We start from the raw sequence: 20492 nt of genomic DNA, 5'->3' as shown, positions 1-20492 counted from the left end.
AGAAGGCACCTCTGTCCAGGATACCTCCGCCTTTCAGATTTCCAAACGATCCCGAGGCCAAGTTGGCTGTGCAGGGGGAGGTAGTTGCTCTCCTGCAAAAAGAAGCGATCGAGGAGGTTCGCGATCAGGGATCGTTGGGATTTTACGGCAGGCTCTTTGTGGTGCCCAAGGCTTCGGGCGCGTGGAGGCCAGTTCTAGACCTTTCATGTCTGAACAGGTTCCTGAGAGTAGTAAAATTCACGATGGAAACCCCTGCGTCGGTGAGAGAGGCTCTCCGTCCAGGGGATTGGGCTACTTCCATCGATCTCACGGACGCCTACTTTCACGTGCTGATGCACACAGCAGACAGAAAGTGGCTGCGGTTTCGGTGGGGGGTGAGGATTTTCCAGTTTCGGGCTCTCCCGTTCGGTCTGTCCCTCTCTCCATGGATTTTCACGATGGTCGTTCGTCAGCTCTGTGCTCTAGTGAGGCAGGAGGGGGTGCGCCTCAGGGCGTACCTCGACGACTGGCTGATTTTACACCAGGATCAGGTCCTCTGCAGCACACACACACACAGGGTGCTCAGCCTGGCGGGTCAACTCGGGTTCTCAGTCAATGTGGGAAAGTCCGAGTTGGAGCCTTCACAAGGGTTCACCTATCTGGGCATAGAGTTCAACACGGTGGAGTGGTCAGTTCGTCCTGCTCAAAAGCGGGTGGACAAACTTCAGGCGTTGATCCGTGCGCTACACGGAAAGAATGTGGCCTCAGCTCGGGAGTTGTATTCTATCCTGGGTCAGATGGAATCCATGGCTTCGCTGGTTCCGTTGGGAAGAGTGCACAAAAGACCGTTTCAGGCGGCTGTGCAGACTCGATGGGATCAGGCAACTCAAGCTTGGAGTTGCCAGGTCGAGTTGGGGGATTGGTTCAGAAGCACCACAGGTGTCTGGCTTCTTCCTTGGGTGTCCCAGGGTGTTCCCATCACTCCCCCGGCTCCGGAGAACGATCTGTTCACGGATGCGTCTCAGACAGGGTGGGGAGCTCATTTGGCGGATCAGACGGCTGCGGGCGTGTGGGACGTCAGTCAAGGGTCCTTGCACATAAACGTCCTAGAACTGGAGGCCGTGGCCTTGGGCCTGAGGTCTTTTCTCCCTTCTCTGGCGAACAGTCATGTTAGAGTTCATACAGACAATACGACTGTTGCGGCTTATATAAACCGCCAAGGGGGGACGCGCTCACAGGTTCTGTCAGACAGAGCATGTCGCTTGCTGATGTGGTGCAGTACGCAACACATTCGGTTGTCAGCAACTTACCTGAGGGGCAAGCTCAACGTGTTGGCGGATGCCCTGAGCAGGGGGGACAAGATACTCCACTCAGAGTGGACTCTCTCGCATCAGGCCTTGGAGCGCCTTTGGGCTCAGGTGGACAAGCCGTGCATCGACCTGTTTGCAACAAGGTTTTCGGCAAGGCTCCCGCTCTTTGTGTCTCCGTTTCCGGACCCACAAGCCTGGGCGGTGGACGCACTCGAGATGAACTGGTCGAATCTGGTGGCTTACGCCTTTCCTCCTTTCTGCATTCTGGGCAGGGTGATAAGGAAAGCAGATCTCGAACGGCCAGCGCTCGTGCTGGTGGCTCCTCTCTGGCCCAGCCAGCACTGGTATCCAGATCTGGTGCGTCTGGCGGCTCGCTCTAAGGAAGGGCGAACTTTTGCAGCCTCGGTCAGGCATTCATCACTTAAACCCGCAAATGTTGCAACTTCACGGGTGGGTGCTATCAGAGACTCTCTGCTTAGGGCAGGGGCCTCTGTATCGACTTTGAAACTGGTTCAAAACGCTCACAGAGAGTCGACCAACTCTGTTTACGCTTCGCACTGGTCGTCGTGGTCGAAGTGGTGTCTTGAGAATAATGTGAACCCCCTGACTCCTAGGTCGATGCAGGTAGCGAATCACTTATCGTGGCTAGCTGATCAGGGGGGTTCTCCCTCTTCGTTGAGGGTTAGGAGGTCCGCAATTGCCTCTACTCTCAGGCAACTCGGACACAAAGTTAACTTATCGGGGGTTATCTCCGGCGTTATTAAGGGCGCTTCCCTTAAGCTGGCTCGTGACAAAACACAGCTCCCGGCATGGGATCTTTTTTTGGTGTTACGTTTTCTTGCGTCAGAGGAGTTTGAGCCTATCCGTTTGGCCAGTCTGGCTAATGTAACACATAAAACTCTTTTCTTGGTCTTACTCGCTAGACGTGGTAGCGAGGTTCACGCGTTGTCAGGAATGGCAAATGATATCTCCCGGGAAAAAGACGGTTCATTTTCTCTTAAGTTCAGGCCTAATTTCTTGGCCAAGAACCAGAAACCAGGCCAACCATCCCCGCTTATCCGTATTCCCCCTTTAAGCACAATTCTGGCTCCGGGAGATGAGGATGTTTTTAACTGCCCTGTACGAGCACTCAGCAGCTACCTGTCCCGGACTCAGCCGATTCGCTCTATGTCTCAGAAACTGCTCTTTATATCACTCAATACGGCTCGGGGGAAGGACATCTCGAAAGTCACGTTAACCAAATGGGTGTCTTCTACCATTCGGAACGCTTATATCTGGTGGCAAAGACAGTTAGGTGATACCAGAGTGGTGTTGCCTCTTACGGCTGCCAGAACTCACGAGGCCAGGGCATGGTCTTCTTCGTTGGCAGTGTTGAGATCAGGTCGTCTTTCAGAAGTCCTGGAGTCGGCATACTGGAGATCTGAGGACGTTTTTATAAACTTCTATCTCCGGGAGGTGGCTGGCATACGTCAAGATGGCAGCTCTGCTTTGCCCTCTTTGGTGGCTGCAGGGCAGGTCCTTGTGGATTGATTTGGTGAGTACCCTCCTCCTATGATAGCAATCTGCTATATGTGAGTTGGGTAAGATATGTAATTTAATTAAAAATTTTAGTAATAAATTTTCATTTGATTAATATACTTACCCAACTCACATCGTTTATTCCCTCCCGCCTCCCCGCTGTGGTGGTATGGGGGTCTAAAAAAGATGTGGGTTGGGCTTCGTTTTGGAATGATAAGATGGCGGCGTATGCGCACGCATACGGAAGTCAGGCTAGTAGTTAGTCTGGCATTATGGGATAGAGCACTCTCTTTTTTAGAGTGGTCTCCCTTGGTTACCAAGGGGACGCGTACAGCGTATCCAGCACTGAACTAGGGTTAATTGCTATATGTGAGTTGGGTAAGTATATTAATCAAATGAAAATGTATTACTAAAATTTTTAATTTTATCTCAAGGATTCTCAAAAGCAATACATAATAACATTGAAAAAACAAAAGTGTTGTGGACACAATACAACTCCAAAGTGGAAGTAGCTGACTGTAATGTGTGTAAAACGTTTGCCGAACAAATGGCCGGTAGCCGTAAGAAACCAAGAAAATCCAGTAAAAAAGCTGCTAGCCCGCAAAGGAAAAGCACATGTGTTGACAGTACTGATGCCTGTACAAGCAATTCTATTGTTGAAACCTTTCAGCCACAGTGTTCTTCAACACCTGAAACAAAAACCGCAAGCCGTGTCGTCAAAAAAGTCTGTTAGACCTGCTGATATCTCGCAAGGGTACGACTCAGGGTGATGTAAGTACTAACAATGACACACTCGTGTCAGCTGCTTCAACATCATTTCAAACCCAAGCCCCAGCAGAATCAAACGATAACACACCTGTAGCAAAGTCTGTATCTCAGTCACAGAAAGCAACAGATACTAACACTGTTTCGTCAAAAAACAAACCACAAACCCAACTCCGCCCAATAGAACAGTTGCAAGCACAAAACAAGAGGAAGAGTATTTAACTGGCTTAGTTAGGGTTCCTCCGAAAGCGGCGTATGGCTGCCTAAATGGCGGGGTAAAAAACGGTCATACACGTAAAATTCCACTCGTGCAAAAAAACACGAGTGTACATGGGAGTTTAAGCCCACGAACGCAGAAGAAGAAGAAGAAGCTTAGTTAGGGTGAAACTGGCACAGTCAGATGACAAGAAGACGTTGATATGTAAGACAAAAGCACAGCCACTTGTCCTAAAGAAGATAGTGAGAGCCAAAAAGTCATCAGCGCTAGTTTCTACTCCAATGAGGAAGAGAAGAGCTGGGACAGGCACGCGTCTCTTCAAAATCAGCAGCTCAAACTGTCACTTAGCTGGGCAAAACAAAGGCAGTTGCGAAAATTAAACAAGGCAATGGGAATAAGAATGGAGTGTGAGAAAAAGGAGAGGGAGTTTCAGGAGGAATTGCTGTGTGGGAAAATAGAAGTTCACACAATACCTCTCTCATGCATCAACAAAGCGACCAAGAAAGAGGAAATTAAGGGCACTCCCGTGTCTTCCATTGTCAGCTGGCCCGAGTTTGTTACGATCTCTTAAACCAGTACGACAAGAAGAAGAAGGGGGAGTGGGGGGGCATGGTAAGTCACGGCCTGGGCTTGTTCCCACTCTGCCTCAATGGGACCAGGGGGCTGTGTCAGCTTCCCACCCTTTCTCACCCTCCGGGCGCGATCAGGTGGGGTGGTATCAGCGACCCACCCTTTCCCGCCCACCGGGCAGGACCGGGTGGGGGCTGGAGCAGCGTTCCACCCTTTCCCTCCCTCTGGGCTGGATCGGGTGGGCGCTGCTGGACTGTCTTCACAGTCTGTGCCTCTATTGTCCTGGCCTGACAATCGCCCTCCTCCCCCATCGGGGTGGGTGAACGGTGGGCTACAGGACTACAGCAAGTGGACGGGTGGGGGCGGCCATTTTCGTTCCCGTCTCTCACTCGTCTTACCCCTCTCAGGGGCTGTTTTTTGCTGTGACTGCCCACCCTTTCCCGCCCACTGGGCAGGATTGGGTGGGGGATGTACCCGGAGAACGATCTTTTCACAGATGCCTCCCGGACAGGTTGGGGAGCACATCTGGCAGAGCAGACGGCGTCAGGTCTTTGGGATGCCAGTCAGGGCTAGTGGCACATAAAGGCACTGGAATTAGAGGCTGTGGCTCTTGAACTTCAGGCGTTTCTGCCTCTGCTGACAGGCAGTCATGTCAGGTTACATACGGACAACATGATTGTAGCGGCTTACATCAACCGTCGGGCGGGACTCGGTCTCAGAGTCTGTCGGACAGTGCGTGTCGCATTCTGATATGGTGCAGCACTCATCGCATCCTGCTTTCAGCAAAGTATCTGCAGGGCAGCCTCAATGTTTTGGCAGATGCGCTGAGCAGGGGAGACAAAGTCCTACATTCAGAGTGGACACTGTCTCACCAGGCTTTGCATCGTCTCTGGGCTCAGGAAACGGGGACACAAAGAGTGGTAGTCTGGTGGAAAACCTTGTCGCAAACAAGTCTATGAACTTTCTTTCTTTTTATATTTAGTCAAGTTTTGACTAAATATTTTAACATCGAGGGGGAATCGAAACGAGGGTCGTGGTGTATGTGCGTATGTGTGTGCGTGCGTGTGTGTGTGTGTGTGTGTGTGTAGAGCGATTCAGACTAAACTACTGGACCGATCTTTATGAAATTTGACATGAGAGTTCCTGGGTATGAAATCCCCGAACGTTTTTTTCATTTTTTTGATAAATGTCTTTGATGACGTCATATCCGGCTTTTCGTGAAAGTTGAGGCGGCACTGTCACGCCCTCATTTTTCAACCAAATTGGTTGAAATTTTGGTCAAGTAATCTTCGACGAAGCCCGGGGTTCGGTATTGCATTTCAGCTTGGTGGCTTAAAAATTAATTAATGACTTTGGTCATTAAAAATCGGAAAATTGTAAAAAAAAATAAAAATTTATAAAACGATCTAAATTTACGTTTATCTTATTCTCCATCATTTGCTGATTCCAAAAACATATAAATATGTTATATTCGGATTAAAAACAAGCTCTGAAAATTAAATATATAAAAATTATTATCAAAATTAAATTGTCCAAATCAATTTAAAAACACTTTCATCTTATTCCTTGTCGGTTCCTGATTCCAAAAACATATAGATATGATATGTTTGGATTAAAAACACGCTCAGAAAGTTAAAACAAAGAGAGGTACAGAAAAGCGTGCTATCCTTCTTAGCGCAACTACTACCCCGCTCTTCTTGTCAATTTCACTGCCTTTGCCATGAGCGGTGGACTGACGATGCTACGAGTATACGGTCTTGCTGAAAAATGGCAGCTACTTGACTAAATATTGTATTTTCGCCTTACGCGACTTGTCTTTATTTGGTGTTTAACGTCGTTTTCAACAGTTTTTATGAGAATTGCGGTAAGAATATGTAATTTAATCGAAAATTTCAATAGTAAATTTTCATTTGATTTAAATATACTTACCCAATTCTCATAGTTAATACCCTCCCATCCATCCCCGCTACTTAATTTCCTACGGGATTTTGAGAAGTCTCGAATGATTATTCCGGATGCCGGCGCTCACGTGGTGCGCGGTGGGTTATGGGTAACCAAGTGGGTTCAGGGCATAGCAACGGCTATGGTGTCTGTTTTTTGCTTGGTTACCACCCTTTCAAGGGCAGGTAATTTGAGTAGTTTTTCGACATCTAGCATGTGAGATTGAGGTCAATGCATTTATGAGAATTGGGTAAGTATATTAATCAAATGAAAGTTTATTATTGAAATTTTCGAATTAATCACATTATTTTGATTGCAAAAATGTGTATTAGTAAATATAAGTATGGTGATAGATACGATTTGAATATTATATTAAAACATGAAATGCACATAAGAAGATTGAGAGTATTGTTTAAGTCGATCGAGATAAGGTGAAATGATATGTGACGTGTGTGAATACATGTACGAGAGGGGTGGGAGTGAGCAAATGGACGAGCATTATTGTATTTGTCTTTAGGGATTCATGTATGTGAATGTGCGTGTGACTGGGGGTGCGAGTGCATGGATGGATGCTAGGCTTTAGTTGTGGTTTACCTACCTAAAGAAACGATGCAGGGTTTTCTAAAACTCAATACAATTAGGATGTTATAGTATGTGATGTTATTATGTTTAGTTGGCTCACAATCATTTTTGATGAAAATTTAAGCCATTATATTTGTTGTTTTGATGGTTATATGCATATAATTATATGCCTCACCAACACATATTCCAACAACAAATACATATTTACAGGAGATTAACGAATTAAAAAAAAAGTTAAAAGGAAAAGAAAATGAGGTATTGTTCATGAAAATGTCGTTGTCCATAGTAGGTCAGACACATTTATGAGGAATATTGTGATAACAGTGGTATGTATTTCAACGCCCCACATGATGTGCTTGGCAAATTGAAACAAGTCGCGTAAGGCGAAATTACTACATTAAATAACATATTCTTACTCCGAATCACATTAGCATTGAGTCACCTGAGATGCTTATCACTGAAAAACGCTTACCCGGCTAAAAATTTTAAAGGGAAGCAACCCCATCACCAAAACGAAAGTGAAAGTAGCTTTGGTAATGGGCCAGCACACTGGGAGTTACCTCCCATACGGGAGTGTGCCACGTCACTTCCTCTAGGAACACGTGCCTATCTCATACGTTCTTTTCACCTCGGAGAGGACGGTTCACTTTTTGACGCTCTGTGGCCGACCTTGTGTGTTTGAGTGACACCCGCCGGCCACGTTACCCAGCTTTTCTGCTTGCCTTGCCTACAGTTTGGTGAGCTCGTTCCCGTTTGTTGTTGGTTGTTTGCGCTGTTTTCGTTACTGTACGTTGTCCGTTTTTTGCGGACTTGTGTGTCAGTGACTTGCGTGTTTAGCCATTTTGTTGTGTGAGTTAGTTAGCTAGCTCGTATGACTTTGCTCGTAGCTCTGCGTGCCCCTTTCTGTGTTGGGCAAGTGTAGCTATAGTATTTTGTTGACGCGAAAGAGTGTGTGTTTACTGTGTTCAGTCGTTTAGACTTACGTGTCAGTAAATTTTTTCGCGTTGTCACGCGTTGTTGACTTGTGTGTCAGTTACTTGCGTGTTTCGCCATTTTGTTGTGTGAGTTTGTTCTCTAGCTCGTGTGACTTTGTTTGTAGCTCTACGTGCCTCTGTTTTTGTTGGGCAAGTATAGCTATCGTATTTTGTTGACGCGAAAGAGTGCGTGTTTACTGTGTTTTCAGTCGTTTAGACTTACGTTTCAGTAAATTTTTTCGCGTTGCCACGCGTTGTTGACTTGTGTGTCAGTTACTTGCGTGTTTCGCCATTTTGTGGTGTGAGTTAGTTTTCTAGCTCGTGTGACTTTGTTTGTAGCTTTACGTGCCTCTGTTTTTGTTGGGCAAGTGTAGCTATCGTATTTTGTTGACGCGAAAGTGTGTGTTTTTACTGAGTTTTCAGTCGTTTAGACTTACGTTCAGTAAAATGTTTTCGTGTTGTTTACATGGATTTGACAGCATGTCTGTTTCAGACAACCGCTGTGACAAGTCAGACCCCAAGGGGAAATTTTAAGCCTTAGGCTTCTTCTTTAGCAGTTTTACTTGTACAGACCAAGAACGTAACAATTTGTTGTCTGTACCTTTTTCGGCGCCTAGCGCCGTTACTACTTCTGCTATCTTTTGTGGCGCCTAGCGCTATGGTTACGTCTGCTCCGGTTCTCTACTACGGAGACTTCGTCGTCGTTGTTAGCTCCTGTGCAGGGTGCGTTGGTTCCTTTCTGTTTTAGACACTGGTTCCGGGAATCCGCAGCTTGGTGCAAGCAGAGTTCCAGCGTTCCGTCGCCAGTTGTTTGGCGTTTCCGGCATCTGGCGGTGACGTCCGGGAGTTGGCTTCCGTGTCTTTGCCGTCCTTTTCCGGTTTGGAGCAGCGTCCTCCCTCTTTAGCTGCAGCTGGTAAGCAGAGCTGGTCCGATAGCCCTCGTGAGGCGCCTGGACGTTCTCTCTCGGGAGACAGCTCTTTCGCATCGGGTCACGACCGATACCATGCTGATCTTTCATTTCCGGCGATAACCTACGAGGCCCTGGATTTGATCGAACAGCTGCGGCAGTCGGTTTCGGCTGCCGCATTTCCGGCACTTGCCGGAAGTGATGATCCGTCCGCTCCGGCACGCTAAGGCGGTCGCGGCAGGATGGAGTATTCACTGACTTCCGGTCCTTCCGGATCGCGAAGTCAACCAGTGCAGCCTTCGCTTCCGCATTGCGCGGTTTCGTCGGCTACACTACCGGCACTTGCCGGAAGTGATGATTCGTCCGCTCCGGCACGCTAAGGCGGTCGCCGCAGGATGGAGTATTCACTGACTTCCGGTCCTTCCGGATCACGAAGTCAACCAGTGCAGCCTTCACTTCCGCATTGCGCGGTTTCGACGGCTACACTTCCGGTTTCGGCCGGACACGCTGCTTCCTCTTCTGGTGCTTCCTTCCGGATACCAGTGGGTGGATTCCAGCGTACGCCTTCCGGCCAGTTAGTGCCTAGGCTTGAGCAGGCATCACTCCACTCTGATGGGGGAGTGACGTCAGCTCATCCAGCTCCGGTTTTTGCGGATGGTCGTCCTGCCTACCCTTTACCTTCACAAGGTTCTGGGCTGCAGGATGATGTTCGTGTACAGGCATTTCCGGTTTCCGGTTTGCCAGGGCATGCTTCTGCTTCCGGAACTGGTGTTTTTGGTTTCAGTGCAGCCTTCGCTTCCGCATTGCGCGGTTCTGTCGGCTACACTACCGGCACTCGCCGGAAGTGATGATCCGTCCACGCAGGCACGCTACGGCGGCTGCGTCAGTATGGAGTATTCACTGATTTTCCGGTCCTTCCGGATCTCGAAGTCAACCAGGGCAGCCTTCAATTCCGCATTGCGCGGTTTCGTCGGCTACACTTCCGGTTTCGGCCGGACATGCTGCTTCCTCTTCTGGTGCTTCCTTCCGGATACCAGAGGGTGGATTCCAGCGTACGCCTTCCGGCCATTTAGTGCCTAGGCTTGAGCAGGCATCACTCCACTCGGATGAGGGAGTGACGTCAGCTCATCCAGCTCCGGTTTTTGACTCACATGCGAAGCAAAAGTGAGTCTATGTACTCACCCGAGTCGTCCGTCCGTCCGTCCGGACGTCCGTCCGGAAAACTTTAACGTTGGATATTTCTTGGACACTATTCAGTCTATCAGTACCAAATTTGGCAAGATGGTGTATGATGACAAGGCCCCAAAAAACATACATAGCATCTTGACCTTGCTTCAAGGTCAAGGTCGCAGGGGCCATAAATGTTGCCTAAAAAACAGCTATTTTTCATATTTTTCCCATTTTCTCTGAAGTTTTTGAGATTCAATACCTCACCTATATATGATATATAGGGCAAAGTAAGCCCCATCTTTTGATACCAGTTTGGTTTACCTTGCTTCAAGGTCAAGGTCACAGGAGCTCTTCAAAGTTGGATTGTATACATATTTTGAAGTGACCTTGACCCTGAACTATGGAAGATAACTGTTTCAAACTTAAAAATTATGTGGGGCACATGTTATGCTTTCATCATGAGACACATTTGGTCACATATGATCAAGGTCAAGGTCACTTTGACCCTTATGAAATGTGACCAAAATAAGGTAGTGAACCACTAAAAGTGACCATATCTTATGGTAGAAAGAGCCAATAAGCACCATTGTACTTCCTATGTCTTGAATTAACAGCTTTGTGTTGCATGACCTTGGATGACCTTGACCTTGGGTCAAGGTCACATGTATTTTGGTAGGAAAAATGTGTAGAGCATGTGAGTCGTATGGGCTTTGCCCTTCTTGTTTACGGATGGTCGTCCTGCCTACTCTTACCTTCACAAGGTTCTGGGTTGCAGGATGATGTTCGTGCACAGGCATTTCCGGTTTCCGGTTGGCCAGGGCATGCTTCTGCTTCCGGAACTGTGGTTTTGGTCATGGCTCCATGTGTGACTATTCTGATGCTCCATCAGGGGTCAACGAGGAGTCTCGGGGCGTGTTTCCGTCGAAGCTCAAGTCTGTTCTTGACATCGCGGTGGAAGTAGCGTCTCGTTTTTTCCCCGAAGGGGTGGTGGCTGCGGACTCTTCCGCTCCGTTCGTTCCTTCGGCCATGGCGGACTTCCGGCCGGCACAGGAGGATGTTTCTTCCTTCCGGTTCGCCGAGTCTCCGTCAGTGGCTTACCAACTTTTGCATTCGCTGGTTCGTCCAGCACATGCGGGGAGTGGTATTCGGCCAGTGCCTGTTCCGTTACTGCTTCCTTTTGGTCCAGTTCCGGTATCAGCTCAGCAGTGGGTGGCGTCGGCTTCTCAAGCCTCTTCCTTTGTGCCTACGGGCAATAGGAAGCTTAGCTTGTCCACTCAGAGCCAGAGCTGGCTGGTGTCTTTTGCACTCCCTAGGGCTACCCTTCCGGTTCTCCGGGAATTGCTGCCTCTTCTGGCTAAACCGATCAAGTATGATCCGGTTCTGCCGGTTTCTGAGGCTTCCCTCCTCTCTGCTGAGGAGGTTGGACGTCGGCAGATCGAACTGTCCTCCGTTGCAGAGACTCTTGTTCGAACTCTGTCTCGGTCATCGATCGATTCGCTGGTTCCTTTCACTCTCAGTGAAGAACAATATGCGGACGATGTCTCTGCCCTTTTGACCACCTTGGCCAAGGTCAAGGAGGAGCAATTGCGTCTTTCCTCCCTACAGTTCACCCAAGCGGTCCTCTGTAGGAGGGATCTCTTCCTCTCGCAGTTCATGGAGCTGGCTACTAGGGAGACCTGGAGAGTCTCCCCGGTCTCAGAGGAATCTCGCTTCTGTTCTCTGGCAATGGTTGCCAGACAGAAGGAGATTCAGTCGAACAAGGACAGTCAGTTCCTCGACTTCACTCTGCAGGGGGTGAAACAGTCTAAGCCTTCTAAACAAAAAGCAGGCTCAGACATTGTCGAACCTCAAGCCAGCTCAGAAGCGGCAGGCTCTGCCGGTCGCTCGTGGCGGGAAGAAGAGGACGGCATCGGGGAGGGGGTGTGGCGGCTCTGGGAGTAAGCCACACCCCCAATGATGCGATCACGATCTCACCCACCTCCCGCCTTCCACCTTGGTGATGGCGGGAGGCCCCTCCCGTGCGCTTTCTCGTTGGATGTCGGTAGTTGACAGCCAATGGATTGTGGGAGTGGTGAGATCGGGCTTCCGCCTGCTCTGGCGGGAGGAAAAGGCGCCTCTTACCCGAGTGCCGCCGCGGTTCAAGCCCCTCTTCTCGCAGGAAGCACGTTCCACCTTGCAGTCGGAAATTGCCTCTCTGCAGCAGAAGGGCGCGGTGGAGAGAGTTCGGGTCCATAGCTCCCTGGGATTTAAGGGCGTCTTTTCGCCGTTCCCTAAGCGTCAGGAGGATGGCGTCCCGTTTTGGATTTATCTCTCCTCAACACTTTCTTGAGTGAGATAAAAGTCAAGATGGAGACGCCAGCCTCGGTCCGAGACTCTCTCCGCCCAGGAGACTGGGTGACCTTGATCGATCTCAAGGACGCATACTTTCATTCTTATGCATCCGGCCGACCGGAATTGGCTTTGTTTCCGGTGGGGAGATCAGATCTACCAGTTTTGCGCACTCCCTTTCGGGCTGTCCCTCGCACCATGGATTTTCACCATGGTGGTGAGACAGTTCTGTGCACTGGTGAGGTCCTAGGGTATCCGCCTGCGGGCTTATCTGGACGACTGATTCATCATGATCCAGTCCCAGAGCGGCTGTTCGCAAGGTACCCTAATGGTTCTTTGAGAATCCAACTTGTTGGGGTTCTCGATCAACCGGGCAAATCCGGAGCTGACCCCGTCACAGACATTCACTTATCTGGGGATGTCTTTCGACACGGTCGCGTGGACTGTCCAGCCTTCTCAGAGAAGGGTGGACAAGCTCCAAGCTCAGATTCGCTCCACTTTGCCTCTCCTGATGGTTTCCTTCCGTCTGGACTTGGTGGCTCGCTCGCGTAGAGCGTCCACCTCGTCAGTTTATGCTTCCCACTGGAAGGCATGGACTGCCTGGTGTTCAGCTACAGGGGTGAGGTCGGTGGCTTCGCGCTCTATTCAGGTCGCCAACCGCCTCTCTTTCATGTCTTCGCAGGGCGCCTCAGGCTTCTCGTTGAGGTTCCGGCGCTTCGCTATCACGGCGACTCTTTAGCAGATCGGTCGGTCTGTTCGAGTCGGGGGCGTTATAGCTGCAGTCATTAAAGGGGCTGCTCTTAGGGAAGCTAAAGCTCGTTTGCCCGCTCCCAAGTGGGACTTGTTTTTTATCCTGGAATTCCTATGTTCTGCGGATTTTGAGCCTTTGAGCGAGGCCATTCTGTTCAATGTCACTCGCTAAGCGCTGGTTCTTCTTTTGTTGGCAACGGCCCAACGGGGTAGCGAGGTCCACGCCCTGTTGGGTCAGCCTGGAGATATCTCCTTTGAGTCGGACGGTTTCGCATCTTTGCGTTTCCGGCCCGATTTCCTGGCCAAGAATCAGTCTCCGGGGCAGGCCTCTCCGCTGGTTAGAGTCAAGGCTCTGATCAGCGCGTTTGGCCCCGGATGACCTTGATTTAGTCAATTGCCCTGTGAGGGCTCTTTGTCTGTACTTAGCCCGGACTCAGCTGTTTCGGTCTAGTTCTCAGAAGTTGCTGTTTATCTCGCCCTTTTCTAGGCGCGAGTAAGGTTTGTCGAAGGTATCGTTGGCCTGGTGGGTGTCCTCGCTCATTAAGCAAGCTTATGAGTGGAGTCGCACAAAGAGGGGGGGGGGTTCATGCCCTCCTTGCCACTTGACTCGGCCCGAGCCCATGATATGAGGGCGTGGGCATCCTCTCTGGCAGTACTGCGCTCCAGATGTCTAGAGGAGGTGCTGACAACTGCGTTTTGGCGTTCTGAAGATGTTTTCTTAAACTTTTATCTTCGGGACGTCTCGGCTCTTCGACAGGATGGCTTCAGAGGCCTTCCAGTGCTCATAGCAGCAGGCCAGTTCCTGTCCAGAACTTGATGGTGAGTTTTGATTCATTTCTAGCCCACCGCCTTGTTGATGTTATCTGCTAATGTGATTCGGAGTAAGAATATGTTATTTAATGGAAAATTTCCTAGATAAATTTTCATTTAATTAATATACTTACCCGAATCACATACTGTATTCCCTCCCACCTGCCCCGCGTATGGTTTTAAGATTTTCTAAGACCGTATGAGATAGGCACGTGTTCCTAGAGGAAGTGACGTGGCACACTCCCGTATGGGAGGTAACTCCCAGTGTGCTGGCCCATTACCAAAGCTACTTTCACTTTCGTTTTGGTGATGGGGTTGCTTCCCTTTAAAATTTTTAGCCGGGTAAGCGTTTTTCAGTGATAAGCATCTCAGGTGACTCAATGCTAATGTGATTCGGGTAAGTATATTAATTAAATGAAAATTTATCTAGGAAATTTTCCATTTAAGTCAAGCTGTGGAACTCACAGAAGGAAACTGAACGCACTGCATTTTTTCACAATGACCGTAGTCCGCCGCTTGTGCATAACGGAGTGAAACTGACGAGCCTGTTTAGTGCGGTAGTATAGTGGTTTCGCTGTGCTGCATAGCACGCTTTTCTGAACCTCTCTTTGTTTTAACTTTTGGAGCGTGTTTTTAATCCAAACATATATCTATATGTTTTTGGAATCAGGAACCGACAAGATATAAGATGAAATTGTTTTTAAATCGATTTCGGAAATTTAATTTTGATCATAATTTTTATATTTTTAATTTTCAGAGCTTGTTTTTAACCCTTAGGCTGGTTGTCGCGACATATGTCGCGCTACTTTACGTATACTGTCACCTGGTTGTCACGACATATGTCGCGCTACTGGCTCAGTCTGTTTGGTCGGTTCCGATTACCTCCCATGAATGCAAAAACCAATATGACAGTTTTTTCTTATTTTTCTCTCTGTTAATTCACCACTGGCTATGTAACATGTGTTACAGAATTGCACCAGTGTAAGGGTTAATCCAAATATAACATATTTATATGTTTTTGGAATCAGCAAATGATGTAGAATAAGAGAAATGTAAATTTAGATCGTTTTATATATAAAAAAAAAATTATTACAATTTTCAGATTTTTAATGACCAAAGTCATTAATTAATTTTTAAGCCACCAAGCTGAAATGCAATACCGAAGTCCGGCCTTCGTCAAAGATTGCTTTACAAAAATTTCAATCAATTTGATTGAAAAATGAGGGTGTGACAGTGCCGCCCACAAAAAAGCCGGATATGACGTCATCAGAAATATTTATCAGAAAAAAGAAAAAAACGTCCGGGGATATCATTCCCAGGAACTCTCATGTCAAATTTCACAAAGATCGGTCCAGTAGTTTGGTCTGAATCGCACTACACACACACACACGCACAGACACACACACACACACACACCACGACCCTCGTCTCGATTCCCCCTCTATGTTAAAACATTTAGTCAAAACTTAAATAAATGTAAAAAAAAGAACAAAAAGAAGAAGATTGGTTAGAGAGAAAGATTGGGTTACTGGTAGAGTTGAAAAGGCAGGACATTATTTTTGGGTATCAAGATATAAGATGTAGTAGACAGAAGATAAATGTTGTGACTTATTACATTTATATGATATTAATTGGAAAAATAAGTGTCAGAAACTTTTTTTTAAAGACAAATTGTACATCGGTGTTTGCAGTTATTGAATTTCAAACATGAAGAAGGAATGTAGAATTGTAAATATGTGTAAATAATTATGCATCAAAAAGTTATTATTTTTTTCTCATTTATTGTGATGAGGATGTATTATAATGAAAACTTGAAAGTCAAAATTGGTTTATTTAAAAACAAAACAAACAAGTCGCGTAAGGCGAAAATACAATATTTAGTCAAGTAGCTGTCGAACTCACAGAACACGTGGAATTGACAAGAAGAGCGGGGTATTCGTTGCGCTGAGAAGGATAGCACGCTTTTCTGTACCTCTCTTTGTTTTAACTTTCTGAGCGTGTTTTTAATCCAAACATATCATATCTATATATTTTTGGAATCAGGAACCGACAAGGAATAAAATGAAAGTGTTTTTAAATTGATTTCGAAAAAAAAAATTTGATAATAATTTTTATATATTTAATTTTCAGAGCTTGTTTTTAATCCGAATATAACATATTTATATGTTTTTGGAATCAGCAAATGATGGAGAATAAGATAAACGTAAATTTAGATCGTTTTATAAATTTTTATTTTTTTTTACAATTTTCAGATTTTTAATGACCAAAGTCATTAATTAATTTTTAAGCCACCAAGCTGAAATGCAATACCGAACCCCGGGCTTCGTTGAAGAGTACTTGACGAAAATTTCAACCAATTTGGTTGAAAAATGAGGGCGTGACAGTGCCGCCTCAACTTTCACGAAAAGCCGGATATGACGTCATCAAAGACATTTATCAAAAAAATGAAAAAAACGTTCGGGGATTTCATACCCAGGAACTCTCATGTCAAATTTCATAAAGATCGGTCCAGTAGTTTAGTCTGAATCGCTCTACACACACACACACACACGCACGCACGCACACACATACGCACATACACCACGACCCTCGTTTCGATTCCCCCTCGATGTTAAAATATTTAGTCAAAACTTGACTAAATATAAAAAGCATATGATGATATGGAGAGGTGTTGCTTTCTGCAAAACAGAACAAAAAGAACAAATTGAACACAAAGGGAAAAATAAATAAATAAATCATCTAAGATTTGTCCTCAGTCTGACAGATTCAAAGTGGGAAACTCTCACCATTTCATCAAGGTGTTTGCTTGAACAAATAGGTGATAAAAAAGGTCAATTTCAGTTACTTAGTCTTGATAGTCGAAGCTCGCCTGCTTCGCTGAATCATCTCTGTCTCAGTAACTGGCCTTCTTGTCGGTTTTTGAGCTACTCTGTTTTAGTCATGTCATACTAATAAAACAAGAATGTCACAGTTAATGTCAGATGTCTGTAATGCATAATGGTAAGCGACCGCCTCAGTGTAGCCAAGTTCTGACAGCTGCCCGATGAACACATTTGACTTCTTCGATACAGTTTATGAGCTTATTGAGGTCGAGCTGCCTTTAAAACTGGAATTTTCTGCAAATTTTGTCGGCGTTGAATGTTTCTGATGGATGCATGCGGACCCTTAAAATGCGTTATTGTCGTAGATGTCATCGAAAACCCCTAAAACCGAAGTAAAGCCCTGCCATTTTGCACGGAGAAACTTTTGAAGTAGCATGTGTCTGTAGTAAAGTGACCCTCAGTTACTTCCTCGTTTGCTTCCAAAGTAAGCCCTTCTTCCGACCCATGCATACTAAATTGAGGGAACAGCTTCCAAAGTCGCTCAAAACTTTCGAAGTCGTTTCGAACTGCTCTCTTGTGCATACAGCTTCTAACAAGGTATAAGCTACAAGTAGCATGTTGATGCTGGATAAAGACATTGTACGACTTTCAACACATTTTTCAGAACTTTTTATAACTGAATTTCATGTGTTTCAGTGTGACAGTGACAGAAGCTGGAATGAAAGCACTGATTACACTTGCAAATGGAGACATGAGACGTGCGCTGAACATTCTTCAGGTCAGTCTAAAAAAAGAGGAAGTGGGGAGGAAACAAACAGAAGTGAGGAAGGTTTGTCAGCAGCAGACAGACATGCAGAGAGTTGCATGGTGCTGAAAACAAGAAGGATAATACAATTGTAGGTGTTGCAGAACTCTGTGTGCACATTTGTGACAAAGAAGGAGTTTAACCGAACACTTCAATGTATAATCCAGGCAGCTACATGATAGAGAATACGGGAGGAAGACAGAGAGACGGATGTTTTTATGCTTTGTCCCCAAGCTGAAATGCAGTCCCATAATCCAGACCAAGTTAAAGACTTATATAATACTTAATAAGGCTGTTTAACTTTAGCTTAAAATGTTGATTGCCACAGTGCACAGGCATGAGCAAAATCAGTTGCCCACTCTCCCCAGGCGACTAGAAATGACTGGATGAAAAGAAGTTGAGAAAGTGATCGCCCACTTTGTAAGTGTACATTAGACCTGGGAACCATACGATTTTGCCGTATTTTGTACGCTTGATTGTCTAAAAGAAAACCGATAAGTATGGTTGGTGGAAAAATACGAGCAAAACATTCTTAGACTACTTTTGTTCACAAGCGCATCCCGAAGCCAAACCAGTATTTTCATACAACTGTTTTGCAGCTCTCTCGGCATGTCACGCGTATTCTTGATTAATTTTTTCATATATAAGTTGTTGTTTTTTTTAAATTCCATTCATAGTTAAAGTGTTATTCTGATTAAAATAAACACCCCATTAATTCAAGCTTTACTGTGTTACATGTACTAGTTTACTGAGGTACTGGTGGGACTCTTACATGCTGTTTTCTCTACATCACATGTAATTTTGAGACAAAATGTGGTAATTAAAATGTTGCAACTTTTGAATGGCCAGATGGATTTGTTCAAATTTTGTATACGTTGTCTATGATTAGTGAAGCACCATTTCTGTGCATGGAATAAGAGTTCAGTGGATCCTTTGTGTTTTTATGAGTCTGAAAATTTTGTGTTAATTCATATTTCCACTAACATAGATGAGTTTTCAAATGATGTTAAAAAAAAGTCTGGATAATTTGATTGTGAAATCGTTTTCCCTACATAGTAAAATGGTTATTCTTAGAAAAACAGATCAATTTAGGCTTCACTGTGCTACTAGTTTATTGAAGTACTGGTTGAAATCTTTCAAATGCTGTTTTCTCTGAATGTAATTTTCAGACAAAAATCTGTAATTAAAATGTTGCAACTTTTGAATGGCTTGATGGATTTGTTTAATTTTTGTTTATGTTGTTTATGATTTGTAAAGCGTCAGTTCTGTTTATGGAATAAGAGTTCAGTGCATTGGTTGGGTTTTTACAAGTCTGACAGTCAGGATTTCATGTATATTTTTTTTAGCAGATCTGATCCGGTAACTGAAAATGCTAAATTTAATAATATATTGCTTAGAAATGCTTTTCGATACACAGAATTATTAAACACACAAATATCATTAAAAAGAAAAAGAAACTGGATCAAAAAATGCACTGGTTCACAAACTGCAACATTTTAAAAATTAGCACATTTTATGACGTTTTTCTCACTTTTTGGTGAATAAAACCAAAAAAATTTGCTTTACAGTCAAAATTTAAAATGGTTTCCCTTAATTAAGTTATTCTGCTTGCAAAAATCAAACAAGCAGCAAGCTGTTTCAAAAAGAAGAAAAAAAAGTGCTTGCCTACCCTGTCCCCCCTTAACCCAGTTTAGTGATGTTACTAGCCCTTTTGAATCTCGTAAGAAGTGACGAGACGAGAGCAGATCACTGACAAAGCAAAACTTGCTGCCCGAATTGTGACATGTTTACAGCTTGTTTTGTTGTATCCGTGTGGCTGCCAATGAAATGCGACCATGAAACCCCTAACATTCATCTTTGTTGTGTGTTGTGCGAGTCTTCTTCTTCTTCTTGTTGCCGCTACACGTGGAGACCAGTCCAATTTAGAAATGTAGTGGTCATCTGCAGGGACGCCGCCGTGCCGTACAGCTTATCCTGGATGGGGGTCGGCTCCGGCCACATCTTCCTTCTCAACAACTGGAAGTTCCCGCAGTCTTGTAGGATGTGGTGGGTGTCCTGCTCTGCTTCTCCACAGGGACACATCGGGGATGGCACAACTTTCAGCTTTGAGTGGAGGTGTTTGTTCAGCCTGTTGTGCCCTGTTCGCAGCCTAAAGATGGTAACCTGCTCTGGTCTTGTGAGCAGGTGAAGGCTGTCTTTTTGAGCCGGGGTTCGGAACAGGGCTTTAGTGATGGTATTTAGCTCGGCAAGGCTCACGGCGTTGTCTTCTTGTTCTTTTTTTGCACCGGATTTTGCCAGGTCATCGGCTTTCTCATTTCCCTCTATGCCGCAGTGTGAGGGGATCCACTGAAGCACTGTCCGTAGGCTCTTGATGTTGTTGAGGGCCTTCTTCAATGAGGGTTGACTGTCACTGTTATAGGCTTGCAGCACAGAGAGGGCGTCTGTTAGGAAGACGACATTTGTGTTGTGGTCTGCTCTTGTCGCGATGGTGTGTGCTGCCTGAATGAGAGCGTCTACCTCTGCCTTGTAGTTGGTGCAGTAAAGGCCGGTCGGAAGCGTCTCTTCCGTCCGTTCTCCACCGGGGTATTGGATGTGGACCCCAGCTCCTCCACTTTTGACGGCATTTGTGGCTGAGCCGTCCGTATACACCCGGATCCAGGCATCATCAGGGTATCTTTCCTCAAGCGTTGCCAACGTCAGGGCTTTCAAGGCTTGGTCGCTATGTTCACCTTTGTTGTTGATGTGGGGTATTGTTGTTTGGACAGTGACAGTTTCTTCTCTATCTTCCCAAGGTGGGGCGTCGAGGGAGAAGGAGATGAGAATGACCTGGTTAGGGAGGGTTTCTTGGTGCTTCCTGTTCAGTGCTCTGGCCTCCACAGCAAAGCTTGATCTTTTTAGTCTGCCTGATGATAGCGTTTGGAGCCTTTCTTTCATTGGGTGGTTCTCTGAGCATCTGAATTTGTTGGCCTGAAGCATTGCCTTCTGCTCTCTTCTCTTGGCAAGTGGTGGGATGCTAGATGTTTCTTCCATCTTCACTATAGGT

At 46.0% G+C, this 20492-nt stretch overlaps 2 protein-coding genes across 3 annotated transcripts in view; both read left to right on the top strand.

Moving 5' to 3' along the window:
* The window catches only part of LOC138977061 (replication factor C subunit 5-like), a 142763-nt gene that overhangs the window by 84279 nt on the left and 37992 nt on the right, over positions 1–20492 (top strand). For both annotated transcript variants that reach the window (XM_070349977.1, XM_070349976.1), the window contains exon 7: positions 17341–17422. In XM_070349977.1, coding sequence (XP_070206078.1) covers positions 17341–17422 — 82 coding nt within the window. The remainder of the gene's footprint in view (positions 1–17340; positions 17423–20492) is intronic.
* On the top strand, positions 383–2713 carry LOC138976909 (uncharacterized). The gene is made up of 2 exons (XM_070349803.1): positions 383–1694; positions 2621–2713. The coding sequence occupies exons 1-2, from the start codon at positions 438–440 to the stop codon at positions 2711–2713; spliced, it is 1350 nt and encodes a 449-aa protein (XP_070205904.1). The 5' UTR covers positions 383–437.

Source organism: Littorina saxatilis, linkage group LG9 (assembly GCF_037325665.1).
Source record: "Littorina saxatilis isolate snail1 linkage group LG9, US_GU_Lsax_2.0, whole genome shotgun sequence".
Taxonomy (NCBI): Eukaryota; Metazoa; Mollusca; class Gastropoda; order Littorinimorpha; family Littorinidae; genus Littorina; species Littorina saxatilis.
The sequence above is the reverse complement of the archived record's forward strand: the minus strand, read 5'-3'. Positions and strand labels throughout refer to the sequence as shown.